Below are 23,465 nucleotides of genomic sequence, written 5' to 3' on the forward strand. Positions count from 1 at the left end.
GGTACCATTTCAGCGAATGGGTAGAAAGAAAAAAGATAAAAAAGGCTCATGATGCAAGAGAGGATGCAGACTCAATTGAATGAAGGAAAAGGTGGGGATATATGCATGAGAAAAGAAACAATGAAAAACCCACGACCCGAGGATTATTACGATACAGAAGCAGATCCAGCATGTGGACTAGTCTGCCAAACCTCAAGATAGGGCGGAGATAACCAAGGGGGGTGGGAAATGAGATGGGAGAAAGGTATATAGGAGACTTGAGGGATCATCAAGGGTCGTTGGGCTGCGCAGTAGACGAGGTAATGCAATGAGATGTCGAGAATGGGGGCCGTGGACAGTCGAAGAAAGAAATGAAAAGAGATTGGGAATTTTCCCTTTTATGCAACTTGCGGGGTTCAGGGCCACCAGCCCATCCGCTTGTAGCTGTCCACCATTTCACGGATGCTGTCGGCGTCAAACTTCTCGTACTTAGGCTTCCACCCCGTTGTCTTCTCAAATAATGAGCCATCGATCGACATATCCTGGTCCTTAAGAACATCAAGCTCAAGGAAAGGACCGATAGGACCGGGGCGCTCGATCCCGCTCTTTTCGATCAGATCTGCCCACTCCTGTAGACTAACTTCATTCATGTCGTCGACCGCATCATCGAGGCTCATCTTGGCCAGGGTTGAAATGAGTGAACCAATGAACTTCACCTTGAGGTTGAACACCTCGGCCAACGCATTGGCCACATGCTCTTGTTGTGTATCGTTGTGGTCCACCACGTTGAACGCGACGGGAACTCTGGGTTCCCGCTTGAACAGCTCCGGCACTTTCGGGTCGCTTGCATCCAGTTTGCCAACGGACGCGCGCCATTCCGCCGCCTGGAACAGCGCGCTGGCAGCATCCCGCACATGAAGCGTGTTCACCTTAAGATCCTTGGAATATAACAACTCGAGATCCTGACCCAGTTCCAAATGCACGCGAGCCAGACAGATGGCCATGGCGAAGTAGCCTGAGTTGTATTCACCATAGACATGGGGCATGCGCAACGCGCAGTACTGCAGGTTCGGAATCTTAAGAAGTTCCTCTGCAGCTTTCAACTTCCACTTGGCGAGGCTGTGCCACGGTTGCATCTTATCAGTCTCCTTGCGCGGAGACGAGCCACTCTTATAGACATGGGCGGTGGATGTTTCAACGAAAGCGCGGATATTCCGTCGGGCGCACTCTTTGGCGAGTAGTATGCTGAGGCCACAGCTACGTGCTTCGTACATGTCGTCGGGTTGGGCATGGCGGGTCTCGCCGCCACAGTTGATCACGTAGTCGAATTGCTCACCATTGGGCCGATCGAAGATTCGCGGCAGATGTTCTGTTGAAGATGATATTAGAAACCGGTTTTGGTTGTTTTATTGAAATCTTGTGGGATTGCGATTTCCGGGGGAGGAAGCGCCACTTACGTTCACGACTAGCATCCGCCTGGACGAACTTGTCTTGAGAGCAAGCCTCTGCGAATTCGGGAGCCAGGCGGGCCAACTGGGGAAGGACTTTGTCGACCAAACGTACTTGAGAGGCCAGGTTATTTTGATGGATGTGCAGCGCCAAGTGGCGGCCGATGAAGCCTAGGATGGTTAGAGCGGTTGAGATGGGGGGGTATTGTCTCACGTACCAAGACCACCAATGATCAGCACGGCGGGCTTAGCGTCGGCCATAATGATAATACCAGGGAAATAGCGAGAAGCCAATTGGTAAAGGTAGGGTGGGAAGGGAGTGAAAAGGGAAAGGTTTAAAAAGGAGGGGGGAAGGAGAAGAACGCTCTCCACAGTAGAAAATTCGCGAAGGCAGTTCTCTCCCCTGCCAAGCCATCGCGCCCCCCCTAGTGACGATGATCTAGTTATAGTTTATCAAATGAAATTCTAGTGGATACAAGAAAATGATACATCGTGAGTAGGTCCACGGAAGCACCATGGTACTGGGACTGATCGCCCCGAGACCCATTGTTTGGATCTGGGGTTCCTTGTGTTTAATTTTTTATCTTTGTTTTCTTAAATGGCTTCCTTTGATCCGAGTTCTTCGTGGGCCTCCCGTCACTGCCCTATTATCTAGAGACGCACAAATGAATCGGCATATTTTCCCCATATTTCTATGATTCATGAGGTCTTGGCTGACTCGATTTGAAGTCGCTTATAAAGTTACCCTCAACCCTCCTTGATTATGTCAAAGTATGCAGTCTTACAAAGAGGCATTGTAGATATAGAAAGATATAGAGGCTGGTGCTACTAGCTAGGTTCGGTGGGTAGAAAGGTATATTCACGCTATTGGGAATAACAGAATGATAAGCAATTATCGACTCTCCAGTTCATCATTCTGCTCCAAGGTATTTGAGAGAGTTCCTCAGTTCCTTAATCGCAGTGTCGACGTCGTCAAATGTTAATGCGGAGACTGCCCATCTGGCATGCTTTTGAGCTAGTGTAATGGAGTTATCATCCACCGAGTGCGAAGGCTGGCTCGAGGCGGCCGGCGCTGGAACCACAGGGGGAGTAAATGATGGCGGTCTAGAGGAAGCTGCGGGAGCAGGCTTAGGGGCATTCGCACTCAATGGATCGTAGAATGAGGCTGGATCGGGTCCGGCAGATGGACTGGTGGGAGGGGGGAAGGACTGGAATGCATCGAATGGTAGAGCCTTGCTTTTATTAGTGTTGGTGGATCCGGGGGTGTCTGGTAACTTTGGGATAGTGGAATTCCCAATTGTGGCTGGGGTTGAGGGAAGCTCAAGGCCGCTGGATTCGTTGTCGAGATCCATTCTCTGTGGAGGTGAACCAGGTGCATTTTGAGGAACCGAAGGAATGTCGGGTGTTGGGGCGGATGCTGGCACTGAAGATGTTCGAGAAGGGTGAAGCGATTCATCTAATGATGATTGATGAGCCATATGCCGCCCAAGTCGATCGGACTCGTCAGGGATCTCCTCCACGGATGCCTGTCTCGGTCGGGCTGCCTGCTCTGCCACGGACTCATCGAAAGCCTGTATATCCGAGCTCTCAATCTGTGCTTCCTCCTCCTCCTCCTCCTCCTCCTCCTCCTTTGGTGAGGGGTTCGAATCATTGGGGTCTTCTCCTGCTTTGATGGCTTTGGTGATGCGGATTGCATGGTACTTTGCGAATTTAATGCGCCCGGCAATCTCGGGGTCCATATCTCCCCACATCTGACATAGCTCAAGGAATGTAGCCGCTGCTAGGAATGTATCGCCTGTTTGCCTGAGAAAATATGAATGTTGTACATGCCAGGTAGGGCAAGGAAGCTCACTTGGTGACTTTATTGGCAGTCATAGCAGCCTGGGCACGATTGAAGACTTCCACCCCAAACTGCTCAACATATGCATTCGCTGCGACACTATCCGTAACAGTTTCATTTTCTGGATTCTCGGTTTTGAACTATTTTCGATATCTGGGTCAGCGCTCGGGAATCACTGGGCGCGGGGTCGGAGATGGTGCGACGAACCTGTTCCAGCTTGTCCATCAGATCCATAGTGTACAACTTGATTTCATCGCTCGAATTGTGAAGGCCTCTCTCGATTATTTGGTTGACGATATGATAGTTACCTGTATTGGCCACGGAGTTAGCTTGGTGTGTTCGTCGCGGGGGACTAAGACTCACACCAGTAGGCAATGACCGGCTTGACTTTCTCGATCTGCGCCGCGCGCAGAGCGAAGCGCCCGATATCAGTCGATCGCACGCCTGCTGGAATATTGCTTGCCATTGTCGAGTTTGCAGAAATGGAAAGGGGAAGTGAGAGCGGGGAAAGCAGTCTGGACCGGATGACGCTTGGAGCTCGGGAGAATCCTACCGCCTACTCGTGCGGAGATAAACAGCTTATATACTCCGTATTGGATCTATAGATCCATGGGTTATATACCTTCAATGTGACTGAATCCTGTCTTCTAGTCTTGAAATTCTGTCTTCATTTTCTCCTATTATTTTACGCATCTTCCACCATCCATTCACCGATCTCCACCCGCTCCTCAGCAAGCGCCTCGACCTCGAAATGGTCTTCCACCTGCCCACCGGGTCCTCCAATCCTCTCAATTACTATCCACACCCTGGTGCGGCCGTCAGATAAATCAAAGTCATCAATCCGAACTCCTGATGCCGCATCAGAATGTGTACCGTCTTCTGAAACGGCAAGAGTTTCTTTATAGGGTCCCTGTCCGCGTTCCACGGTCATCAATACAGGTGAAGGCGCGACAGATCTAGAGCCGATTGTCGACCGTTTGCTCCTGGCAATCAATTTGATTCGTGTCAGACGAGAGACCTGTAATGATGCTAGCATCCGATCTTTTCCCGGGAAGAGAACCCCAACTCTAGATAAGGTAGCCCGACGACCAGCAGATTCCGAGGCCAACGGCTGTACCACACAAGGAATATCAGAAGATATCCAGAGTGTGAAGCGACCAAGCTGGTCGGGGGCAAATGTCGAGCAAACAAGAGTGTATACCCCCTTTTCAAGGGATCTTGTTTCAGCCAACGCGCATCCTCGGCGGTAGTCACCGCTGTCAGCAATCATGTCTCGACTGCGGACTCTTGAGATACGCTGGCCATTGGACCAGAAGATCCGGACGTGGGTTGCAAGCTCGGGGTTATCGGATTCGAGAAGAATAGATATATCAGTCTTCTCTGAGACCTGAAGGCTGAATTGTGGATTTGACGAATATCGAGCGGACTCTGCGTTGCCGCCAGCGGTCAAAGCAGTCCAGGAACCACTTGCTTTGTTGAGACAAAGATATTTATCTCTCGACGGTGCGAGCGACACGGGGCATTCTGATAGCGCAGAGAGTGTGAAGTTTTGAGTAGAAGATGGCAGGGACTGTTCCGAAACAACCACTGTATAGATAGTCTTTGGGGGCATATCCAGTCTCATCAGAGTATTTGGCGAGTCCACATATGGTCCACGGTGAAGCGCTCCATCGCTGAGAGAGACCCTCTTGCCATCAGCCTGGAATATGTAGATACTGATGAATCCATGTGGAAGTTCCGTCGCATCAAATGTATGGTGGTCGGCGGTTTTGAAATGTTTTCCTAGGAGAAGCCAAACTTTACCGCCAGTTTCACTGTAGACCGAAAATTGTGGGTTCTTGACGAAGCATCCGGCAATGACACGGCCCTGTGAAAGATCCCAAGTGAAGTGGATGTCCTCACGATACTTGAACTGGCCCGGACTCCAATTCAGGTAGAGGTTTTCGAAGTTTTGCAAGACTTGTTCGCAGTCCATCCAGAACGTACCTGGAGATAGAGGCGAAGGCAGGGTTGACAAGTCAAATGAAACAGGGCCTCTACTCTGCACGGTCGGCTCTGCGCCCGCCCACGGGTTCTTCAATAAGAATTGTCGACGTCCGCGTACCTCTGTCATGTCTAAAATTGCATAGTCGTGCTCACTCACCAGGCCCAGACCTTGTTGTTCTGACTCGGTCAACTTGCCAGTTCCGATCGTCAGCACGACGTCGCCATTAGAAAATGATGGGTACAAGCGCCCCCATATCTCATCAGAGGTGGCATCATCATGGTGTAGGAAAACCTGTTCAGGAATCCATCCCGTCAGTACCCAAAGATCTGTCCCTGAGTTGCTTCCAGGAAAGTCATAGCCCCCGCGGATCTTGAGATAGGCTTTCTCTACCAGAGCTGGCCACAGGAAATTTGGGTTGTTGCGGTCAATTACGTGCAATGACCTGGCAGTATTGGAGGATGGAAGCCGGTCATCGATGACCACTTTTCGGAAGCTTCCATTGAAGTAGAAGGAAAAAATGTATTTTCCGGAGGGCGATAACTTCGGTGTTGAGTCACCTTCGCGTGGATACATCACCGGGGAAGCATGCTGATTCTATCAGAATAGTCCTATAAAATTGGAATGCAGCACATACCATGCCCAGACCACGCTCTGATCGCGAGGTTGTTGCACAGAGACTGGCGACGACGGAGCAATCAGTCAGAACATCTTGGACTAGATCGGTCGTATTCGTCACTGCTATGACCGGTTCAACTGAATGATGGTCTGCCGCATTTCTTGTACGAAGCAGGTCGGCTGGTCTCCTCCATCCTGCAAAAATAGTATGCTGGCACTCGGAGAGATGCAGATCGGGCGAGTCCCTTGTATCTAATTAAAATTGATTGCGACGGGGTATGCTCAGTACCTACGTGAACGGTCCATCTTCAGCCACAAATTCCTGGGGAGGTGGTGGGCCCTTCCATGGTGGAAAAATAAAGCCGTTAAGCTTCGCACCCTCCAAAATGATGATTTGCTCGCGGGTCGTGAGTTTCCGCTTGGATGCGGGGGCCCTCGGGCCAGTAATACTTCTTGCGCGGGCAACCAATTGCCAATTCTCGGCGACTTTAATGTTTTCGGCTCGTGTTAGGAGTTCCCTGCATTTAGAATCGAGAATATCTCTATCGTCTGCTGAGGCCAAGTGCAAAGCTCTCATATAATGTTCGGCAGCATCGATAGCAGCCTCCAGTGCCGCCTTTTGAGAGGTCGCGGTAGCTATGGCTCCTTCGGCCCTCTAAATTTTGTCAGCCATTCTGTGGTTACAAATAGTAGACGATTTCCTTACCCGCGCTTGCGAAACATGCGATCCCTGCGTCGGGCCGCTAGGTCTAGACATACCGGGCCTTTAGGTTGAAAGAACTGTAGGGAGAGCTCATACGAGGCATGGGTAATCTGAAATTTGAGATGTTCGGTGAATCAATCGGCGATCCGATGTAGTGGATGAGTAACGGATCGAAACGAAGTGATGATGGTTTAAAAGTGTGATAAGGTGAAGGGCGTGTACCCCACAAAAACAATATGACTACATCTGCACGCCCCACCTACCGATTAAATTGGGGGTTATGGAAGTGAAGTTCAAATAACGAAAAATTACAAGTTGGCAGACTATCCACATTTGTAAGTGCCGAAATCCTAAGGACCAGTGCCCAAAGGTTGCGCACGGGTCGACCCCGGAGCCTATGGATGGATGGATTAGGGAAAGCTCTGGGGTTCCATCACGAACAAGGAGTTTTTGGAAGTGTTTTCATTTCTCTAGTAACTCACCCAGTATAGCGACTATCAGGTCCTGTTTGCAAGCATCAGCTCACATTTCTAGCAGCAATCCACTAGGAAAGATCATTCACATCATAGAATTTTAGGTCATTGGGTCATTCTCTTATCACTGTAAAGAAACATCTAATTGAGATTTCTAGTCATAGGAGCCATAACTTGACATTTCTTACATTTCTAAGCTTTTAAGGAGACTCACAATACATTAAATCCATAGAGATAATTAAGTTTGGGTGATACTGTACATGGATTTGATAAAAAAAGAAATGGCTAAAAAGATATGCCCCCACCGCGAATCGAACGCGGATTATATCTTTTGACGTTGGTACGAGAGACACGTGATACCATTACACTATAGGGGCCGGATTACATTAAACCCGGATATTTTATAGATTATATAGATACTGTACAAACTCCTACCAAGGTTTTACCTATTAATATTAGGCCAACAATCTACATTCACTAGGACCATTGTTTTTAATAGCTACTAGTGAATGTAAGTAGTATTTCCTTTTCAAAAAAGTGGTTGATTATTTTGCCAAACACTTCACTAAACCACTGATATCTATAAGGTTCGCATCTTGTAGAAAAAGTGAAACCTCATGAGCATGTGAGAGGTCATAAATATTCAATTCTGATATTTCCCCATAATATAAAAAATTTGACTAAATGCGTGAAAAGTGGTAGTAGAGGTAAAATAGTAACAAGAATTTTTTTTTTAAAAAAAAAGTCCACTCTATGAAGTCACCATTATATATTTTATGTTCCAGAATCTAAACTGTCTTCCGAGGTACACCAAGGCCATCTTCCAAGCATATAAATAGCCTTCGGGGTCAACTCGTATTTACTTTACTTCAATGTTAGAAGAACAAAAGACTCGATGGAAATCATGGAAGCGGTGGCAACTGGCAGAGATCAATAAAAGGTCGGCAAGAAATATCGGCATCAAGTATATGGTATCTACTATGTGGAGATACTCTTACACTTACCTTATATGACATTTATCATTGAATAATAACCTTATGGCTCAGATGATTGCTTTAAAGCTCGCAATTAATTTATGCAGGGCTGCTACTTAGAATCAACCCACCAAACCCCAAGATCAGATAATTTGGACCGCATCCACAAGACAATTTTAGTGCCTGCTGACTAAGGAGCCGAGTGGACCTCGGCTTGTTGGTCGTATCGTCACCAAAGCACCTCGGCGCTGCGCGCTGGTCTTGTGTTCCGGTTACCAGGGTCGTGTATTCGGGAGTCGGTTACTATGTGCTAAACTTTGAATAATTCCGAGATCTTTCTGCGAATTACCGACCCTCCATTTCCTTGTCAACCCGTCTACATTCGATCTCACCGGCCCTCGGACGGAACAAGTGTGGCCTTAGGTCCATACGCCCCGCTCGGTTTCCCCTTTCATTCGCTTCGAGCTTCACCGGTTTTTCTTCTCCAACGAAGCTGCGGTCTTGATTTCGCATCATCCACATATCATGGCAGGCCAATCGAAGCTTTCCCCGTGGGGTAGCGCTGTTGCAGGTGCAACGGGTGCGGTGTTGGCGAATTCTATTGTATACCCATTGGACCTGTAAGGAAAAGGAACCCGAGCTTGGTGATTCAATCGGCTGACCCCACCATTATCTGATTAGGGTCAAGACGAAATTGCAAGTCCAGGTCAAGGCGAAAGATGGCGAGGAGGACGACACCGAACGCTATGAGTCGACTCTGGATGCGATCACTAAGATTGCGGGGAAGGAGGGTATCAGCGGCCTGTACTCTGGAATCGCAGGAGCGCTTTTAGGTGTCGCGTCCACCAACTTTGCCTATTTCTACTGGTACAGCGTGGTCCGGACCTTGTACATGACCTACAAGAAGTCACCGCAGGCCCCGGGGACGGCCATCGAGCTGAGCCTCGGTGCCGTCGCGGGCGCTGTGGCCCAGATCTTCACTATTCCGGTAGCTGTCATCACCACTCGGCAGCAGACACAACCAAAGAGCGAGAAGAAGGGTCTGATTGATACCGGTCGGGAGGTGGTGGAGAGCGAGGACGGCTGGTCTGGTCTGTGGCGAGGTCTGAAGGCTAGTTTGATCCTAGTCGTCAACCCTGCCATCACATATGGCGCATACCAGCGATTGAAGGAGCTGATCTTTCCTGGCAAGAATAACTTGAAGCCCTGGGAGGCATTCCGTGAGTATAGATGTCTGTTTATCCTTTGTCTATACACTAACAGATATAGTTCTTGGTGCCATGTCCAAGGCTCTTGCCACCATTGCTACTCAGCCTCTAATTGTTGCCAAGGTTGGCCTGCAATCCCGTCCGCCACCCTCTCGTAAGGGCAAGCCTTTCAAGACTTTCGGAGAGGTCATGAAGTACATTATCGATAATGAGGGCATGCTCTCCCTATTCAAGGGCATTGGGCCGCAGATCACGAAGGGCCTTTTGGTGCAAGGTTTGCTGATGATGACTAAGGAGAGGTATGTACCATTGTGTTTGTCTTTCATCAACCCTTCTAACATGCTCCAGGATGGAACTGGCCTTCATTGTACTTTTTGCCTACCTCAAGAACATTAAGAAGGACAAGTTGAAGAAGGCAGCAGGTACTGTCGCAGAGAAGGCTAAGACAAGCATGGCCGCAACTCTGAAATAAATTGTCTGCTTATTCCCTTTACTATACGCCCATTTGCCTTTTTGTTTACTCTGGTTACAGCGTGATGGTTTCCCTTGTTCCCAATGTCCATGGATAATCTAGACATTTCTCGGCAACTATCTTTCCAGGCGACTGTGTCGCACTGGACTTATGATAGACATGATTGTATATAAACGCACGGCTCTTCGGCTTCTAAAAATCCATTTGAAATTAGAAGCAAACTTCTCAAGTACGATGGCCATGACCTCGAGACTGGAAACACCCACCAGTGTTACAAATTCAGGAGTCGCAGTGATTTCCAGGCAACATGAAGCCAGCTGTCAAGCCTGAGGTCCAGGGCTTCCGCTGAAGGAATATTCACTGACAGCCTGATTTTTAGGTGTTTCACTGTATCCACAAATTGTCTCCACAGTGGTTTTTCGGCAATAGGAACTGCCGCCATCAACAGGTGAAAACGCCTTTTCATACCCATAACTTTGACTTTATTTGAGAGCATAGCGCCAATCCCGATTGCGCCACGGAGGTCAAAGACCGTGCGGGAATGTTCTGAAATGTACTCCGTCCATTGGATTGGTGTACTGAAGGCTATGGGTCGCTTAGGAGGCAAGTATGCCTTACCCGGCGTCGATCACTCAGGTGTCAAGGTTGCCAAATCGGAATGGATCCTAACTTTGAAGATTCTAAGCCATGGAATTGCCTCAATCTTGAATCAAATATTAAGATTATCGGCATATCCGATCTGGGTAAAAGATATTCTGTGCCATCAGAGTTAGAGATCTCGATCTAGTACATCATCATCTTTTGTGGAATCGAAAGCTGTAACGCGCCAAGGACACTTTGGGACATTTCCAAGGTTCACGGGCCTGTCAATTCACGTGATCGTGACCGACCTCGTATCGCAAAAGAAAGTCAAGGATGTGGCGTAAAATTGGTTCAAAATAGGTGCTTGCTCAAGCGGCTGATATTGCCGGCAGAAGTCTCTGCGCCAAAGCTGAAGGGTTTGCCGAGACGCCACAACGTGTAATCTGAATCTAGTGTGCTCTAGTCTAATTTCATCTCCCGGTTTTCATGCTTGGCGTCTTGGTTTTTCTCCGTTTTTTTCTGTATTTCGCTAGGGACAAGCCACTTGTAGGGCTAGTGGAAAATGGCGGTGGGGCTGCTGCGGGTATAACAATCCTTCGTCGATCTCCATATTGATCTGTTTGATTCGTCACAGCAGAATCCCACCCCTCTTTAGCAAATCACAAACAGTACCAATAAGCTGATTAACTCTAGCATTATACCAAACAAGTCTTAAGTTACCGACCCAAACTTCGGAAATTTATTAGGTTTGGAGACTGCGGATTTCCAATTCCCATTTCTCCACGACCATCCGCGCTTCGACATGTTTTTCGCGTCTAGTACTGTAGCTTCCTGAAACAGAATTAGTGCATTACGCTAGCTGCAGCTGGGTCAGGGGAAGACCCTCCTGACTAACAACAAAAAGTCCACAAGCCCCCCACGTTGGCTCATGTCAATGTTTTCAGACATCGAAATCGGTCGACATTCTCAATTCTGACACTATGGCGATCTACACTGATGCTGCGCCGTCTTTGGCGGGCAGCACGATCATGTTGACAGTATTGGCTTTACTCACTTACGGATTGCGGGTGTATTGTAGAGTGACTCGCAAGTCATGGGGAACGGAAGATTGGATCATGACAGCTGCATTGGTTGGTACAATTCCAGAAAATTCTTAACACCTAGCTAACCCCACTGAAAGGTACCATTCGCCGTGCTTGTAGCAGGATGCATTGGAGGAGCGTTCAATGGAATCGGCATTCGTAATTCAACCCTTGCAGAGCCTGGTAATGAAAAATACACGGAACTGGGAAAGAAGGTGAGTGTTTTTCATCACATTGCTCGAAGTATAGCACTGATATTTTGCCCAGTTCTTCCTGGTCTTCGAAGTCGGCTATTGCTCTGCCATTATTCCGATTAAGCTTAGCATCGGCTGGATGTTGATTCGCGTGGCAGGGAAACGCAAGACGTATCTCTATATCCAATATTCTGTCATTGTCACATTCGTGGTCATGAACATCATCGCTTTGATCTTCATTCTTACAAACTGCATTCCCGTGTCGTATGTCTCGAAGTTACCACGTTTTACACAAATCAGATGCTAACCTAGCGGCAGGGCTCAATGGAGTGCTGAAGCTCTCGCGAATGGAGGCCACTGCAAGCCGAGTTACGTCCTTGCCGATGTGTACTACGCTTGTACCGCTGTCAACATCGTTACCGATTGGATAACCGCTTGCTTGTATGCAACCATGCTCTTATACAACGACGGATGTGAATCTAACCAGTCATAGGCCGATTCCTCTGCTTTGGAACGTCCAAATCAACCGAAACACCAAAATTTCGATCGTTGCCTTGATGGGTCTCGGTATCTTGTGCGTCAAACATTTCCCTCCTGTCGTCCATATCTAACATCCTCTACAGTGCATCTTTGTCAGCCTGTGTCCGACTGAAGTATACTGTCGCCCTTACCAACCAAGATGATTATCTATACGCGGTCGCCAATGTGGTCATCTGGGGATTCGCAGAGAACGGTATCGGCATGATCGTTGGAAATGTGGCAACCCTCCGCCCGCTATTCCGCATCCTTCGTGATGGCAAGTCCTCGGATCCCTACCACCAGTCACCCGGGTTCAAGAGTTCCCACCGCAGTATGGGGGCTGGGGCTGTATTCTCCGGAAATTACGAGCTCCACGACCACGAGAAGAACACCACCACCGCTACTGGCGCTGATCACACGCGACGGGGCAGCATGAGCGATGGAGATAGCCAGAAAGACATGCTCGAGAATGGTCAACGCCCTGGCCAAGCCGATATTCTCGTCAGTCGACAGGTTGTTGTGGCCTATGACTAGATTTCTGGGTTGAGCAGATGTTTCGAGGTTCTTAGTATATAATTAATTTAATCACATAGGGTTGGAGTTACATATGCATCATGATTTTGTTGAAAATATCTCAAACATATTATTGCTGCATCCATTCATACTGATCAAAAGATTTGCGCACACATGTGCAGGATTTACGACTTGTCTCCTTGCCAACACAGATATCTACAGAAGTACCATTTGATATCAATTAAAGAGTCCACGATCATCAGAATCCACTATAATTTAGTCAAGCAACCTTGAAAGCCACTTCGCGTCCATGATGAATCCTTGTAATTTAATTTCCGCTCGTCTTAAGCTAAGGTTTTTAGGGTTTTCTGGTGGCACTGCCAGTGGGGAGGAAAAGCGTTCGCCATAGGGCCTCGGATAATCCTGAAAAAGGGGGGGGTGGGGGCCCACATACATCCCCGCCGTGTACTCCGTACTCCGTCTATGTATACTCCGTACATACCAGGGGTTTGACGCTAAGAGCCGCCACAAAGTAGACGTGTCTGGTCAAGCCCCCGGTTTATTAAAGTTTTGATGGTCCTGTCAGATTTTTATATTGAGATCGACAGATGGATTTCACGTGGTGGATTCATGCTGTAAATAGAAAATGCCAAGCGTTTGCATGACTCGTGTGACTTTCGCTTGCCCCTGTTCTTCAGAACACTTACACTTTGCTGATGTCGAAGGTTTATAGTAAGCACACGCAGTGCTCAAGTACGGCATGAAACCCGGCGGTACATGGGGCACGAGCAATGTGGGGGTCAAGTCCAATTAATTATCATTATCCTCCAATACGGGGCATATCTCCATGACATTGATTTCAAGGTTGAGAGAGAATTCAAGACACGCCAGATAGAGACTATTGAACCAGCTTCGTTGCAGGGAAAGATATCAAGTCTCTGCTTCCAAATGTCTCTGATCTCCATAGATGGCTGGTACATGCTAGCGAATCTGACGGTTTGTTTTGATTTACAACTTCAAATATGAGCATGATAAGATTCAATGTCGGGGTTATGATACAATTCTAACGGCGACAAGATATTCTTGATATCAGAGAATTCTTCCAGACGAGCTGTAATATGTGTTTTCTGTCTGCTGTCCCTAGTCCTTTGGGTAACATTCTGTGTGGCATTTGACAGCCAACGGGATGGGGCCGTTAGGGCATGTTGTTAACAGTTATACTTGAGCTTCTTGCAGCACAACTGAATTTTTACGGGGTTTAGACGTTGTGCAGAGAGGTGGAACCAAAATAACCGGCAAAAATGGTAAGTTTCCAGCCAATCTGGGACCCGTTTTCACGTCAAATAGCTTATTAAGCATGATACGTGACCATAAACCCTGTAGTCACCATATACTCCGACTGTGAAATGAATAGCTTCCTGGCACTATTCTCACGTTGGATCTTGATGGCTACCACAAAGTGGCGACGTCCCGGTCGGGAGAATCACGCCGCAATATATATATAGTGAGGCGTATCCTTGGCAACGATCGACAAAGACCCCAAGCTTCCCCCGGCGATCACCTCGTCCCAACAACACCACCTTTTCAATCCACTCCCCGCTGTGCAACAAGCAGGGACATGGGCCAATATGCGATGGCCTCCATGGAGTTCCAAGTCAACCGATGACAGCCAACAACAAACCCCCAACTCAACAACCTCATCCTCCCACTCCACTCCCACATCGCAACCCTCCAGCTCTTTACTGGATTGGTCCGCCTTCATAGAGCCTCGAACCGTCGTTCCTACTATCCTCCTGACAAGTGGTATACTATTCGCCGTCCGTATACACCGTCGCTACCTCCGCCGCGTCCCCGATGCACCTAGCATCTCACCTTCTTGGCTCCGCCGCCGCACAGTATTCGGACAGGTAACCAGCGTTGGCGATGGTGATAATTTCAGAATCTATCACACACCGGGTGGCCGTCTAGCTGGTTGGGGCTGGTTACCTTGGAAGAAAGTTCCTACTACCAAAAAAGAGCTGAAAGATAAAACGGTGCGTTTGTTTACGCCACGCGACGTCAAACCTTTCTTTGACTAACAGCTATTCCTCTGTCCTGTCCAGATCCATATCCGTCTAGCTGGCATAGATGCTCCCGAACTTGCCCATTTCGGTCGTCCTGAACAACCTTTCGCTCGCGACGCCCACACCTGGCTTACCTCGTACCTGCTCGGTCGCCGTGTACGGGCATCAATCTACCGGCAGGATCAATATAACCGTGTTGTTGGTAGTGTGTCTGTACGGCGCGCATTGGATTTCCCGCCGTTTCGACGACGGGATGTCTCGTACGAGATGCTGAAACGTGGACTTGCGACTGTTTACGAGGCAAAGTTTGGAGCGGAGTTCGGGGGCGCGGCGATGGAGAAGAAGTATCGCAAGGCTGAATGGTGGGCCAAGTTGAGATCTAAGGGCCTGTGGAAGGATTATAAACGAGTTGGCTCGGATTGGGAGAGTCCGAGGGAATATAAGACTCGGATGGGGATGGGGGATGTGGATAGCTCGAGCAAATCGAAGTGAGCCATCCATGTCGGTGATGTTCCTATGTAAACGCATGACGAGATACGACTACAGTGTATGTAAAGGCAGCTGCTTATGGTCCAGGGCGAATTGACCCTTGGACCTAATCTGAATATATGGATATGGTACAAATCATGGATGGCTGTACAAAGTGCTCCAGTCGGGCTGGGGAGCATAACAGGGTATATCAAAGCCCGAAATAAACCACAAAACACGCGCTGGGGTTGGAGCGGCTCAATAAGAACATAAGATAGGTGTCGGTCGTCGGCCTGTCTTTTAGCAGAACCGTCTCTCAATCTCTGCAAAAAGCTGCGGAGAGATCTCATCACTGCTGTTTCCTTCAACGCGCCACACACAGCCGCGACCTTCATAGTGGTCGATCAAAGCGCGACTGGTCTCCTCAAACTTGCGCAATCGCTGTTTCCATGTATCGATAGAGTCGTCTTGTCTTTGGGTCAACGGCTCCCCAGTGACATCGTCCTTGCCGGGGACTTTGGGTGCGTGGAAGTCAGTGTTGTATACACGTCCGGAAGGTTCATGCACCCAGCGAGAGGCGATCCGAGAGAGAATGACAGAGGGAGGTGTAATAAGTTGCACAACGAAGTTGACGGGTACTAGCGTATCCAGGCTGATTGCTTGTGAAGCGGTACGGGGGAATCCGTCGAGGATGAATGAGGCGGTGGGCGATAGTGTGGGTGACCCATTAGAAGGCTGTGTGGAGGAATTGGGCTGCGATGGAGGATTGAGCCAGCCCTTAGATTTCAGTTCGGAGGAGATAAGGTTGAGAATCATCGAGTCTGGGACCAGGTTGCCGGACTGCATCGCGGCCTCGGCTTCAATGCCTGTTTCAGCGCGGTTAGTACCCATTGACCTATCGCACGTGCTTGTATATGTGGACAGCTTCACACTCACCCAGTGGTGTCCTTCGGCGAACATTCTCTCGTAAGAGATCACCGGAGCTGATGGAGGCCAGCTGTGGGAACCGGGACAGCAAGCGCTCTGACTGTGTGCCTTTTCCCACGCCAGGTGCTCCAATGAGAATGATCCGAGCAGGCTTCCGGAGCTGCTTGGTGGCCTGCGACATCCTGGGCGTAATGTGTGTAGAGTGTGTCGGTGTTGTGATTTCTCTCTATAAATTTATACCGTTCCTGGAACTGCCGCGTAGATGACAGGATGCCGAGGAATGTTGAGTACAGCAGATTCAACCAGGATGTGCTATCGCTGCATGAGGAGAATGTAAGATCAACTAATATATGAGCACAGAAAATATTATCTAGCGCTTAATTATTGCTCAAGCCCCCCAATTTCCCCGACTTCCGTTTCTCCTGTGGGGGTGCGGCTGCACACGGGTTTCCTGTCTTTGGTTGCCGGTGAGGTTCGGAAGAACAGATGACCTTGATTCGAGTCAATAGATGTATAAAGAAAAGGTGGGGAAGACGTTGCTTCGGTGTTTCGGCATAAGCTCCAACTCTCACATGCGTTTTCACTTGAAACCAATGAAAAGCAATGGCTTTTTGGCTGATGTGAGCCTGAATCCCGAGGCCGGAAACAGACCACTTTGATCACGTGATTGTTCGCGTGGAGCGCGTCGCGTCGCAACTAATTTAGTGATCATGATAAGCTTCAAGTCTCGACTTGACCACCAGGACATAAACCAAACCCGTTTTTAGTCGGCACTATGATTCGACAAGATGCTCATCGGATAGACTCAAAACGTCGGGCTATTATCGATCCCAAGAAGAGACAATTTGCCACGCCAATCTACAAGCAACAGGACTACCCGCATCGTCTGAACCTTTACGATACGCCGCCTACTGCTGAGATCACGCTTGAACAATTTGAGCAATGGGCTATTGACCGGTTGAAGGGTAATGCTACCCTATCTTTCTGGTACCCATTGCTATGCTAATAAACTTACAGTCCTCGCCGAGATTGAGGCATGCTCCTACCGCAACAAAACCCCCGCGGAAACCGAGACGCACATCACCCCCCTTCTCAACAAATACCTACCTCTCGCCTCCAACACCTCGGCTTCCAATGGTACTGTGGACCAGCGTTTGAAAAATGAGCGCCAAAAGGACCACTATTCCCACTTTATCCTTCGGTTAGCATTCTCCGGTACTGAAGACCTTCGCCGACGATTCGCACGCGCTGAGACAATGCTCTTCCGATTCCGCTTCCAGCGGGATGATTCACGAGAACGACGAGCATTCATTGATAGCTTGAATCTGGACTGGGAACCCGTCAGTGAGGAAGAGCGTAACGCGTTGGCCGACAGTCTACTCAGCTCGACACCAGGAGTGCGTCGACTAGATGAGGAGACATGGTATAAAGTAGATTGGGAAAAAGTTCCTGAGCTGGTGGAACGACGTGCAGTGCTCCTGAAGAAGGGTAAAGCTTATGTCCCGGGGAGAGAACAGCTTGCCATGATCATGGCCGAGTTTACTGCTCGCCTGGAACGGTCACTTGAGGTATTTTCGAGTTATTGAACTCCGGGATATCCACTGAGCGGACTGACAATATGTAGCTTACAAACCGAGCCCTTCCCCAAATCGATGAGGACGATCGTCTGACCCCCATCTTGAACCACCTTTCCAAAAACTTCGGTAGTGCCGACTCGACGTTCACCGAAGGCGAGGGACATGTCGACGGGGCAGCAATCACAGCCAGCTCCATTGACCAACTCTCTCAGCATTTCCCACTGTGCATGCGAAGCTTGCATATTAATCTACGCAAGAACAACCACCTGAAGCACTTTGGGCGACTCCAGTATACCCTCTTCCTCAAGGGTATTGGTCTCTCGTTGGAAGAGTGTATTTTGTTCTGGCGTCAGTCCTTCCGGGGAAAGACTGATGACGAGTTCAACTCGCAATATAAGTACAATATCCGCCACGCCTACGGTGATGTTGGTGGTGATGCCCGTCGGGGTCGTGGATACCCACCCTATTCATGCCAAAAAGTCCTTGGTGATAACAACGTCGGAATTGGACAATCGCACGGGTGCCCGTACCGGCATTATTCCGTCGATAACTTGGTTGGACTGCTTCAGTCAACGGGCGTTAGTGATAAGGGTATTTTGCGTGAGGTACGAGAGGACGTGGGCAAACAACGATATCACATCGCCTGCAATCGCGTCTTCGAATTTTCGCACAAGAACGAGATCAAAAAGGTCAAGGAGGATGGCACATGGAGTCAAGCCGATCTGGACACCATTGTGCATCCCAATGTTTATTTCAAGCGCAGCTACTTGTTGAAGCAGCTGGCCAAGGCACCAGGTCGAGACTAATGTGTTATCCATTCTCTTTTTTTTCTTTTTTTGTTTTTTTCCCTTTCCCCTTTCTATGAGGTTATGTCGTCTTCCCATCGTCCGAGGCTGTTCAACGGGCGTTGCGGGATTCAGGAATTGTACAATGTCATTGCGTGAAGCATTTTAAGTAGGATTGTTCTTAATTGGAAGTATAATAGCACATGATTCATGATTTTTCATTAGAAAAATAAGGAATAGTAAACAGTTTCATATTTTTACGGGAGGTCTGTGACCACAGCTGATTCCCAGTAAATCCGAAAGGATCAGAATGACCTTTCAAAACCAGGTGCCCAGCAACGGGTCAAGTCGATCTCCGCTCGACGCGAAGACAGCTTCGTCATTGAAAGACCGAAGCCGTCGACATAAATGCCATATTTTGTCGGCGTGGAAATTTTATAAGAAAGAAAAAGCAAGAAGTGCGGACGCACGGGAATTTAAGGCTTTTGCCGGTAGATGTGACTAAGCCAAATTAGATCTTTCTGCCTGAGGTGTTAGAAATTGCGGCCTTCGTTGTTTTTACGGGTAACGATAGAAACCAGTAGCGCTGCAACCTGGCCTTAGTCGGGGAACAACCACTCACTCACACAACTTCATCCACCAGTTCGATCATCTCCCCGAAAGCTGACGTCGGGGTCTTTATTATTGGGATCTGGGTTAAGCTCCGGTGTGGTCTTTTGATCTAAAATTTCCTTTGTATTGAGATTCTGTGCGCCTTGATTTGCTCTATCTACAACAACCCCCCCTCCCCTTGGTCAACACCGGACCCCCGAATCCACCAACCTCAGTCCCCACCATGGATTTCGAGGCCTTGAAGGATCAATGGAGTGATGTGGAGGACCGCGATGGTATCCGGCTCAGTTGGAACACTTTTCCGAGCTCCCGCATGGTGTGTGATGAATTGGACCCTCGCCCCTCAATATCGCGCCTCTCCCACTAAACCCCGGATTTAGGAAGCCTCTCGTCTAGTCGTCCCCATTGCTGCTGTCTATACACCCCTCAAGGAGAAGCCCGATTCCCCTATCCTTCAATATGAGCCGGTCACTTGCAAGCAGCCCTGTCGGGCTGTTCTGAACCCATATGCGTAGGTGCCCGTATTGTTGATCCCCGGATTGTGTGAAACTCACCCAATCTCTAGTACTGTCGATATCCGCGCACGCATTTGGATTTGTCCCTTCTGTCTCTCGCGCAACCCTCTTCCGGCTCACTATAAGGATATCACGGAGAACACAATACCCCCCGAGCTCCACCCGTCGAGCACCACGATCGAGTACCAATTGGCACGCCCGGCCCCGGCCCCCCCGATCTTCCTTTACGTTGTCGATACCTGCCAGGAGGATGACAGCCTCCAGGCGCTCAAGGATGCGCTCATCATGAGCTTGTCACTGCTGCCGCCAAATGCGCTCGTTGGTCTGGTTACCTTCGGAACCATGGTAGGGCGCAACCCTCCTAAAATAGCTACGTGTGTATATTGACTGGGATTCAATAGGCTCAAGTGCACGAGCTTGGCTACACTGAGTGCGCCAAGTCTTACGTCTTCCGTGGCAACAAAGACTACACTGCCAAGCAAGTACAGGAGATGCTCGGCCTCGCACACGGTGTTCGCCCGGGTGCCCCTCCTCAACAACAACCAGCTCGCCCTCCTCTTCCTCCCGCTGCGCGCTTCCTCCTGCCTGTTCAGCAGGCTGAGTTCCAGATCACTAACGTCCTCGAGCAACTGCAACATGACCCTTGGCCTGTTGCAAACGACAAGCGTCCCTTGCGGTGTACCGGTGTGGCTCTGAGTGTTGCCACCAGCTTGTTGGAGAGCTCTTTCCAAAATGCCGGTGCCCGTATTATGAGCTTTGTCAGTGGTGCCGCTACCGAAGGCCCCGGTCATGTTGTTTCACCCGAGCTGAAGGAGCCTATTCGCTCTCACCACGACATCGATCGCGATAACATTAAGTACTACAAGAAGGCTGTTAAGGTGGGTGTTGTTGGTTTTTCATGTGTTATTCCACTACTAACCAGTTCAGTTCTACGATAACCTCGCGAAGCGCGCTGCCAACAACGGCCACATTGTCGATATCTTCGCCGGATGTCTTGATCAAGTCGGTCTTTTGGAGATGAAGAACCTGTCCAACTACACTGGTGGTCACATGCTGTTGACGGACAGCTTCACCTCATCTCAGTTCAAGCAGTCCTTTATTCGAGTGTTCGACAAGGACGCCAACGACAACCTTCTCATGGGCTTCAATGCCTCATTGGAGGTCCTCACAACCAAGGAGCTTAAGGTTACCGGTCTTATTGGTCACGCGATCTCTTTGAACAAGAAGTCGAGCGCTGTCGGTGAAACTGAGTGTGGTATCGGAAACACCTGCGCATGGAAGATGTGCGGTATCGATCCGTCCTCAAGTTACGGTATTTACTTTGAGATCGCTAACCAAGGCGGTCCCGCTGCTGTGCAGCCTGGCCCTCAGAGAGGTATGATGCAGTTCTTGACATACTACCAGCATTCCTCTGGGCACTACCACCTTCGTGTGACTACAACCGCACGGCCTCTCAGTGGGCCCGCGGGCGACCCGACACTGGCACAGTCCTTTGACCAGGAGGCTGCTGCGGTACTCATGGCTCGAATCGCTGTCTTCAAGGCGGAGGTTGATGATGGCCCAGATGTGCTCCGCTGGGTGGATCGTATGCTGATTAGGCTTTGCTCACGCTTTGCTGACTACCGGAAGGATGATCCAACATCATTCCGGTTGGAGAAGAACTTTACCCTTTACCCTCAGTTCATGTTCCACTTACGACGAAGCCAGTTCTTGCAAGTCTTTAACAACTCCCCCGATGAGACTGCATTCTACCGTCACGTCTTGAACCATGAGGATGCCGGTGACTCACTTGTCATGATCCAGCCTACCCTGGACTCATATTCCCTGGAGGTGGAGGGCAGTCAGCCCGTGTTGCTGGACTCTGCATCCATTCAACCCCAGCACATCCTTCTCCTTGACACCTTTTTCCACATCCTTATCTTCCACGGCGAGACTATTGCCGAATGGCGGAAAGCGGGTTACCAGGAGCAGGAGGGATACGAGAACCTCAAGGCGCTTTTGCAGCAGCCAAAGGAGGACGCCAGGGTTGGTTTTTCTATTCCTCGATTTCTGCCATTTCGAAGAATGATGCTGACCATTTTTAGGAACTTATTTCGGAGCGTTTCCCACTTCCCCGATTCATTGTCTGTGATGCCGGTGGGTCTCAGGCCCGTTTCCTTCTGTCCAAGCTGAACCCCTCGACTACCCACACAACTGGAGGCTACGGCGGTGGTGTGTCGTCGCAAACCATCTTCACCGATGACGTTTCTTTGCAGACGTTCATGGATCACCTGATGAAGTAAGTTTTCAGATCCCATGACAAGATAGTGCTAGAAGCATACTAACTTCTGATTAGACTCGCGGTATCCGGTACCAGCTAGTCATCTATACATGATAGCCATGAGAGCAAAGGGCGGTCTCTGACCCCTCGGGTCTTGTGTATCTTTAGCGGTGATTTAAATTTCCAATTGTTTGCCTCGATATAGTAGTAGATTGAATGAATTGATACCAGTATTCAATCTAAATACAGCTCAAGTAGATAACCATCAAGTAGATAACCATGAATAACGTATTGTATTAGCTGATCAACATGATACCCGAAGCGGCAACCACCCCCAGGGCTAATATTTTAGTCACGTGACTGAGTTAAAAGCTGTGGGGCTTGCCCTACTTCCCCGATTGAGACTTTCGCTTACTAGCTTTGTGGGTCCCCGTCGCGATAGACTTCGCTCGTCTCTTCCGCCAAATTTCTTTTCCTCTTCTCCATCCACCCCTTCGACAACCCAAGGCAGATCGACTACCTTTCGCACTAGCCATGCGTAAGTATCATCACCTTGGTATGCCATTAAATGGCGGCTAATGTAAATTTCTACTTACAGCTCCCAAGTTCGACCCCTCCGAGGTGAAGATCATTCACCTCCGTGTGACTGGTGGTGAAGTCGGTGCTCAGTCCGCCCTTGCCCCCAAGATCGGTCCCCTTGGTCTGTCTCCCAAGAAGATCGGTGAAGACATTGCCAAGAACACTGGTGACTGGAAGGGTCTCCGTGTGACTGTCCGTCTCACCATCCAGAACCGTCAGGCTGCTGTCTCCGTTGTTCCCTCCGCCTCTTCCCTGGTTATCAAGGCCCTGAAGGAGCCTCCCCGTGACCGCAAGAAGGAGAAGAACATCAAGCACACCAAGTCTATCCCCATTGACGACATCATTGAGATCGCTCGCCAGATGCGTGCTCGCTCCATGGCCAAGTCTCTCCAGGGTACCGTCCTCGAGATCCTCGGTACTGCTTTCTCCGTCGGCTGCCAGGTCGATGGCCGCAGCCCCAAGGATGTCTCCGACGACGTCAAGGCTGGCGAGATCGACAGTATGTTTCTCCAGTCAATCACACCTTTTGATCATATTCACTAATATTGTTCTAGTTCCCGAGGAATAAATTGCCCTCTCGAATGGAGAGAGGTAGCTCCTTTTTGTGACGGTTTGGATTTTTGCGTAACAGCGGTCCTAGTTGCAGAATACGATTTGCCTCAACACAAAAAACAAAAATGTTCATGAGTCATGACTTTGATACCATTTTCTTTTGCGCTCGCGCGAGTGTCCAAATGAACAACTGGATTACTCGCCTCCCGATTCCTTCCGTTTGTACTATTCCAATCTCCCTCTCATGTTCTTTGCATTTCCTCTCGCTGCACCCCAATGGCGAGGTGGATGCTTGAAGCATTCTAGATTTTTATGGCGCAAGCCCCATTTTCCGGAACCCTCTGATACACTCTGGCCCTTACCGTTCTTTCCTTACGAGGTCTGAATATTACTGCGTGGTATAGGCTTATTTTAAGCAGAGGAGAGCAAATGACCCATTACTCACCGCGGTATTCTCGGGATTTGGCCTTGTGTCAGGTCCCTGTGGATACCATGGTCCATTTCTTGGGCCTACATCTCAGGATACAGACTTCCAAGG

The 23,465-nt window shown here is 49.3% G+C and overlaps 10 protein-coding genes across 10 annotated transcripts; 6 read left to right on the forward strand and 4 right to left on the reverse strand.

Annotated features, from left to right (window-relative positions):
• Window positions 1–395: 395 nt before the first annotated feature.
• N7520_011887 (NAD-dependent epimerase/dehydratase family protein) lies at window positions 396–1,688 on the reverse strand (the record flags this gene model as incomplete). The annotated part of the gene is made up of 3 exons (XM_057145820.1): window positions 396–1,348; window positions 1,437–1,598; window positions 1,646–1,688. 3 exons carry the CDS (start codon window positions 1,686–1,688, stop codon window positions 396–398), a joined length of 1,158 nt encoding a protein of 385 aa, XP_056991574.1.
• A 650-nt stretch (window positions 1,689–2,338) lies between these two features.
• Window positions 2,339–3,733, reverse strand: N7520_011888 (uncharacterized protein; the record flags this gene model as incomplete). The annotated part of the gene is made up of 4 exons (XM_057145821.1): window positions 2,339–3,230; window positions 3,280–3,407; window positions 3,475–3,575; window positions 3,631–3,733. 4 exons carry the CDS (start codon window positions 3,731–3,733, stop codon window positions 2,339–2,341), a joined length of 1,224 nt encoding a protein of 407 aa, XP_056991575.1.
• A 219-nt stretch (window positions 3,734–3,952) lies between these two features.
• On the reverse strand, window positions 3,953–6,626 carry N7520_011889 (calpain-like protease PalBory; the record flags this gene model as incomplete). The annotated part of the gene is made up of 4 exons (XM_057145822.1): window positions 3,953–5,842; window positions 5,889–6,114; window positions 6,163–6,524; window positions 6,576–6,626. The coding sequence occupies 4 exons, from the start codon at window positions 6,624–6,626 to the stop codon at window positions 3,953–3,955; spliced, it is 2,529 nt and encodes an 842-aa protein (XP_056991576.1).
• Window positions 6,627–8,544: 1,918 nt separating this feature from the next.
• On the forward strand, window positions 8,545–9,699 carry N7520_011890 (putative peroxisomal carrier protein; the record flags this gene model as incomplete). Its single annotated transcript, XM_057145823.1, has 4 exons — window positions 8,545–8,639; window positions 8,701–9,239; window positions 9,289–9,526; window positions 9,576–9,699. The coding sequence occupies 4 exons, from the start codon at window positions 8,545–8,547 to the stop codon at window positions 9,697–9,699; spliced, it is 996 nt and encodes a 331-aa protein (XP_056991577.1).
• A 1,562-nt stretch (window positions 9,700–11,261) lies between these two features.
• Window positions 11,262–12,610, forward strand: N7520_011891 (uncharacterized protein; the record flags this gene model as incomplete). Its single annotated transcript, XM_057145824.1, has 6 exons — window positions 11,262–11,411; window positions 11,462–11,578; window positions 11,631–11,821; window positions 11,876–11,998; window positions 12,051–12,131; window positions 12,181–12,610. The coding sequence occupies 6 exons, from the start codon at window positions 11,262–11,264 to the stop codon at window positions 12,608–12,610; spliced, it is 1,092 nt and encodes a 363-aa protein (XP_056991578.1).
• A 1,607-nt stretch (window positions 12,611–14,217) lies between these two features.
• On the forward strand, window positions 14,218–15,144 carry N7520_011892 (thermonuclease family protein; the record flags this gene model as incomplete). Its single annotated transcript, XM_057145825.1, has 2 exons — window positions 14,218–14,622; window positions 14,671–15,144. The coding sequence occupies 2 exons, from the start codon at window positions 14,218–14,220 to the stop codon at window positions 15,142–15,144; spliced, it is 879 nt and encodes a 292-aa protein (XP_056991579.1).
• Window positions 15,145–15,420: 276 nt separating this feature from the next.
• Window positions 15,421–16,228, reverse strand: N7520_011893 (adenylate kinase ADK2; the record flags this gene model as incomplete). Its single annotated transcript, XM_057145826.1, has 2 exons — window positions 15,421–15,986; window positions 16,057–16,228. 2 exons carry the CDS (start codon window positions 16,226–16,228, stop codon window positions 15,421–15,423), a joined length of 738 nt encoding a protein of 245 aa, XP_056991580.1.
• A 594-nt stretch (window positions 16,229–16,822) lies between these two features.
• On the forward strand, window positions 16,823–18,430 carry N7520_011894 (DNA primase subunit PRI2; the record flags this gene model as incomplete). Its single annotated transcript, XM_057145827.1, has 3 exons — window positions 16,823–17,012; window positions 17,065–17,615; window positions 17,672–18,430. The coding sequence occupies 3 exons, from the start codon at window positions 16,823–16,825 to the stop codon at window positions 18,428–18,430; spliced, it is 1,500 nt and encodes a 499-aa protein (XP_056991581.1).
• Window positions 18,431–19,244: 814 nt separating this feature from the next.
• sec23 (GTPase-activating protein SEC23) lies at window positions 19,245–21,896 on the forward strand (the record flags this gene model as incomplete). The annotated part of the gene is made up of 7 exons (XM_057145828.1): window positions 19,245–19,337; window positions 19,402–19,532; window positions 19,587–19,881; window positions 19,938–20,414; window positions 20,464–21,561; window positions 21,621–21,814; window positions 21,872–21,896. 7 exons carry the CDS (start codon window positions 19,245–19,247, stop codon window positions 21,894–21,896), a joined length of 2,313 nt encoding a protein of 770 aa, XP_056991582.1.
• Window positions 21,897–22,330: 434 nt separating this feature from the next.
• Window positions 22,331–22,943, forward strand: N7520_011896 (60S ribosomal protein uL11; the record flags this gene model as incomplete). Its single annotated transcript, XM_057145829.1, has 3 exons — window positions 22,331–22,334; window positions 22,395–22,874; window positions 22,930–22,943. 3 exons carry the CDS (start codon window positions 22,331–22,333, stop codon window positions 22,941–22,943), a joined length of 498 nt encoding a protein of 165 aa, XP_056991583.1.
• Between the last annotated feature and the right edge of the window lie 522 nt (window positions 22,944–23,465).

Source organism: Penicillium odoratum (genome assembly GCF_028828045.1).
Source record: "Penicillium odoratum strain IBT 22623 chromosome Unknown utg000008l_segment0_segment0, whole genome shotgun sequence".
NCBI classification, from domain to species: Eukaryota; Fungi; Ascomycota; class Eurotiomycetes; order Eurotiales; family Aspergillaceae; genus Penicillium; species Penicillium odoratum.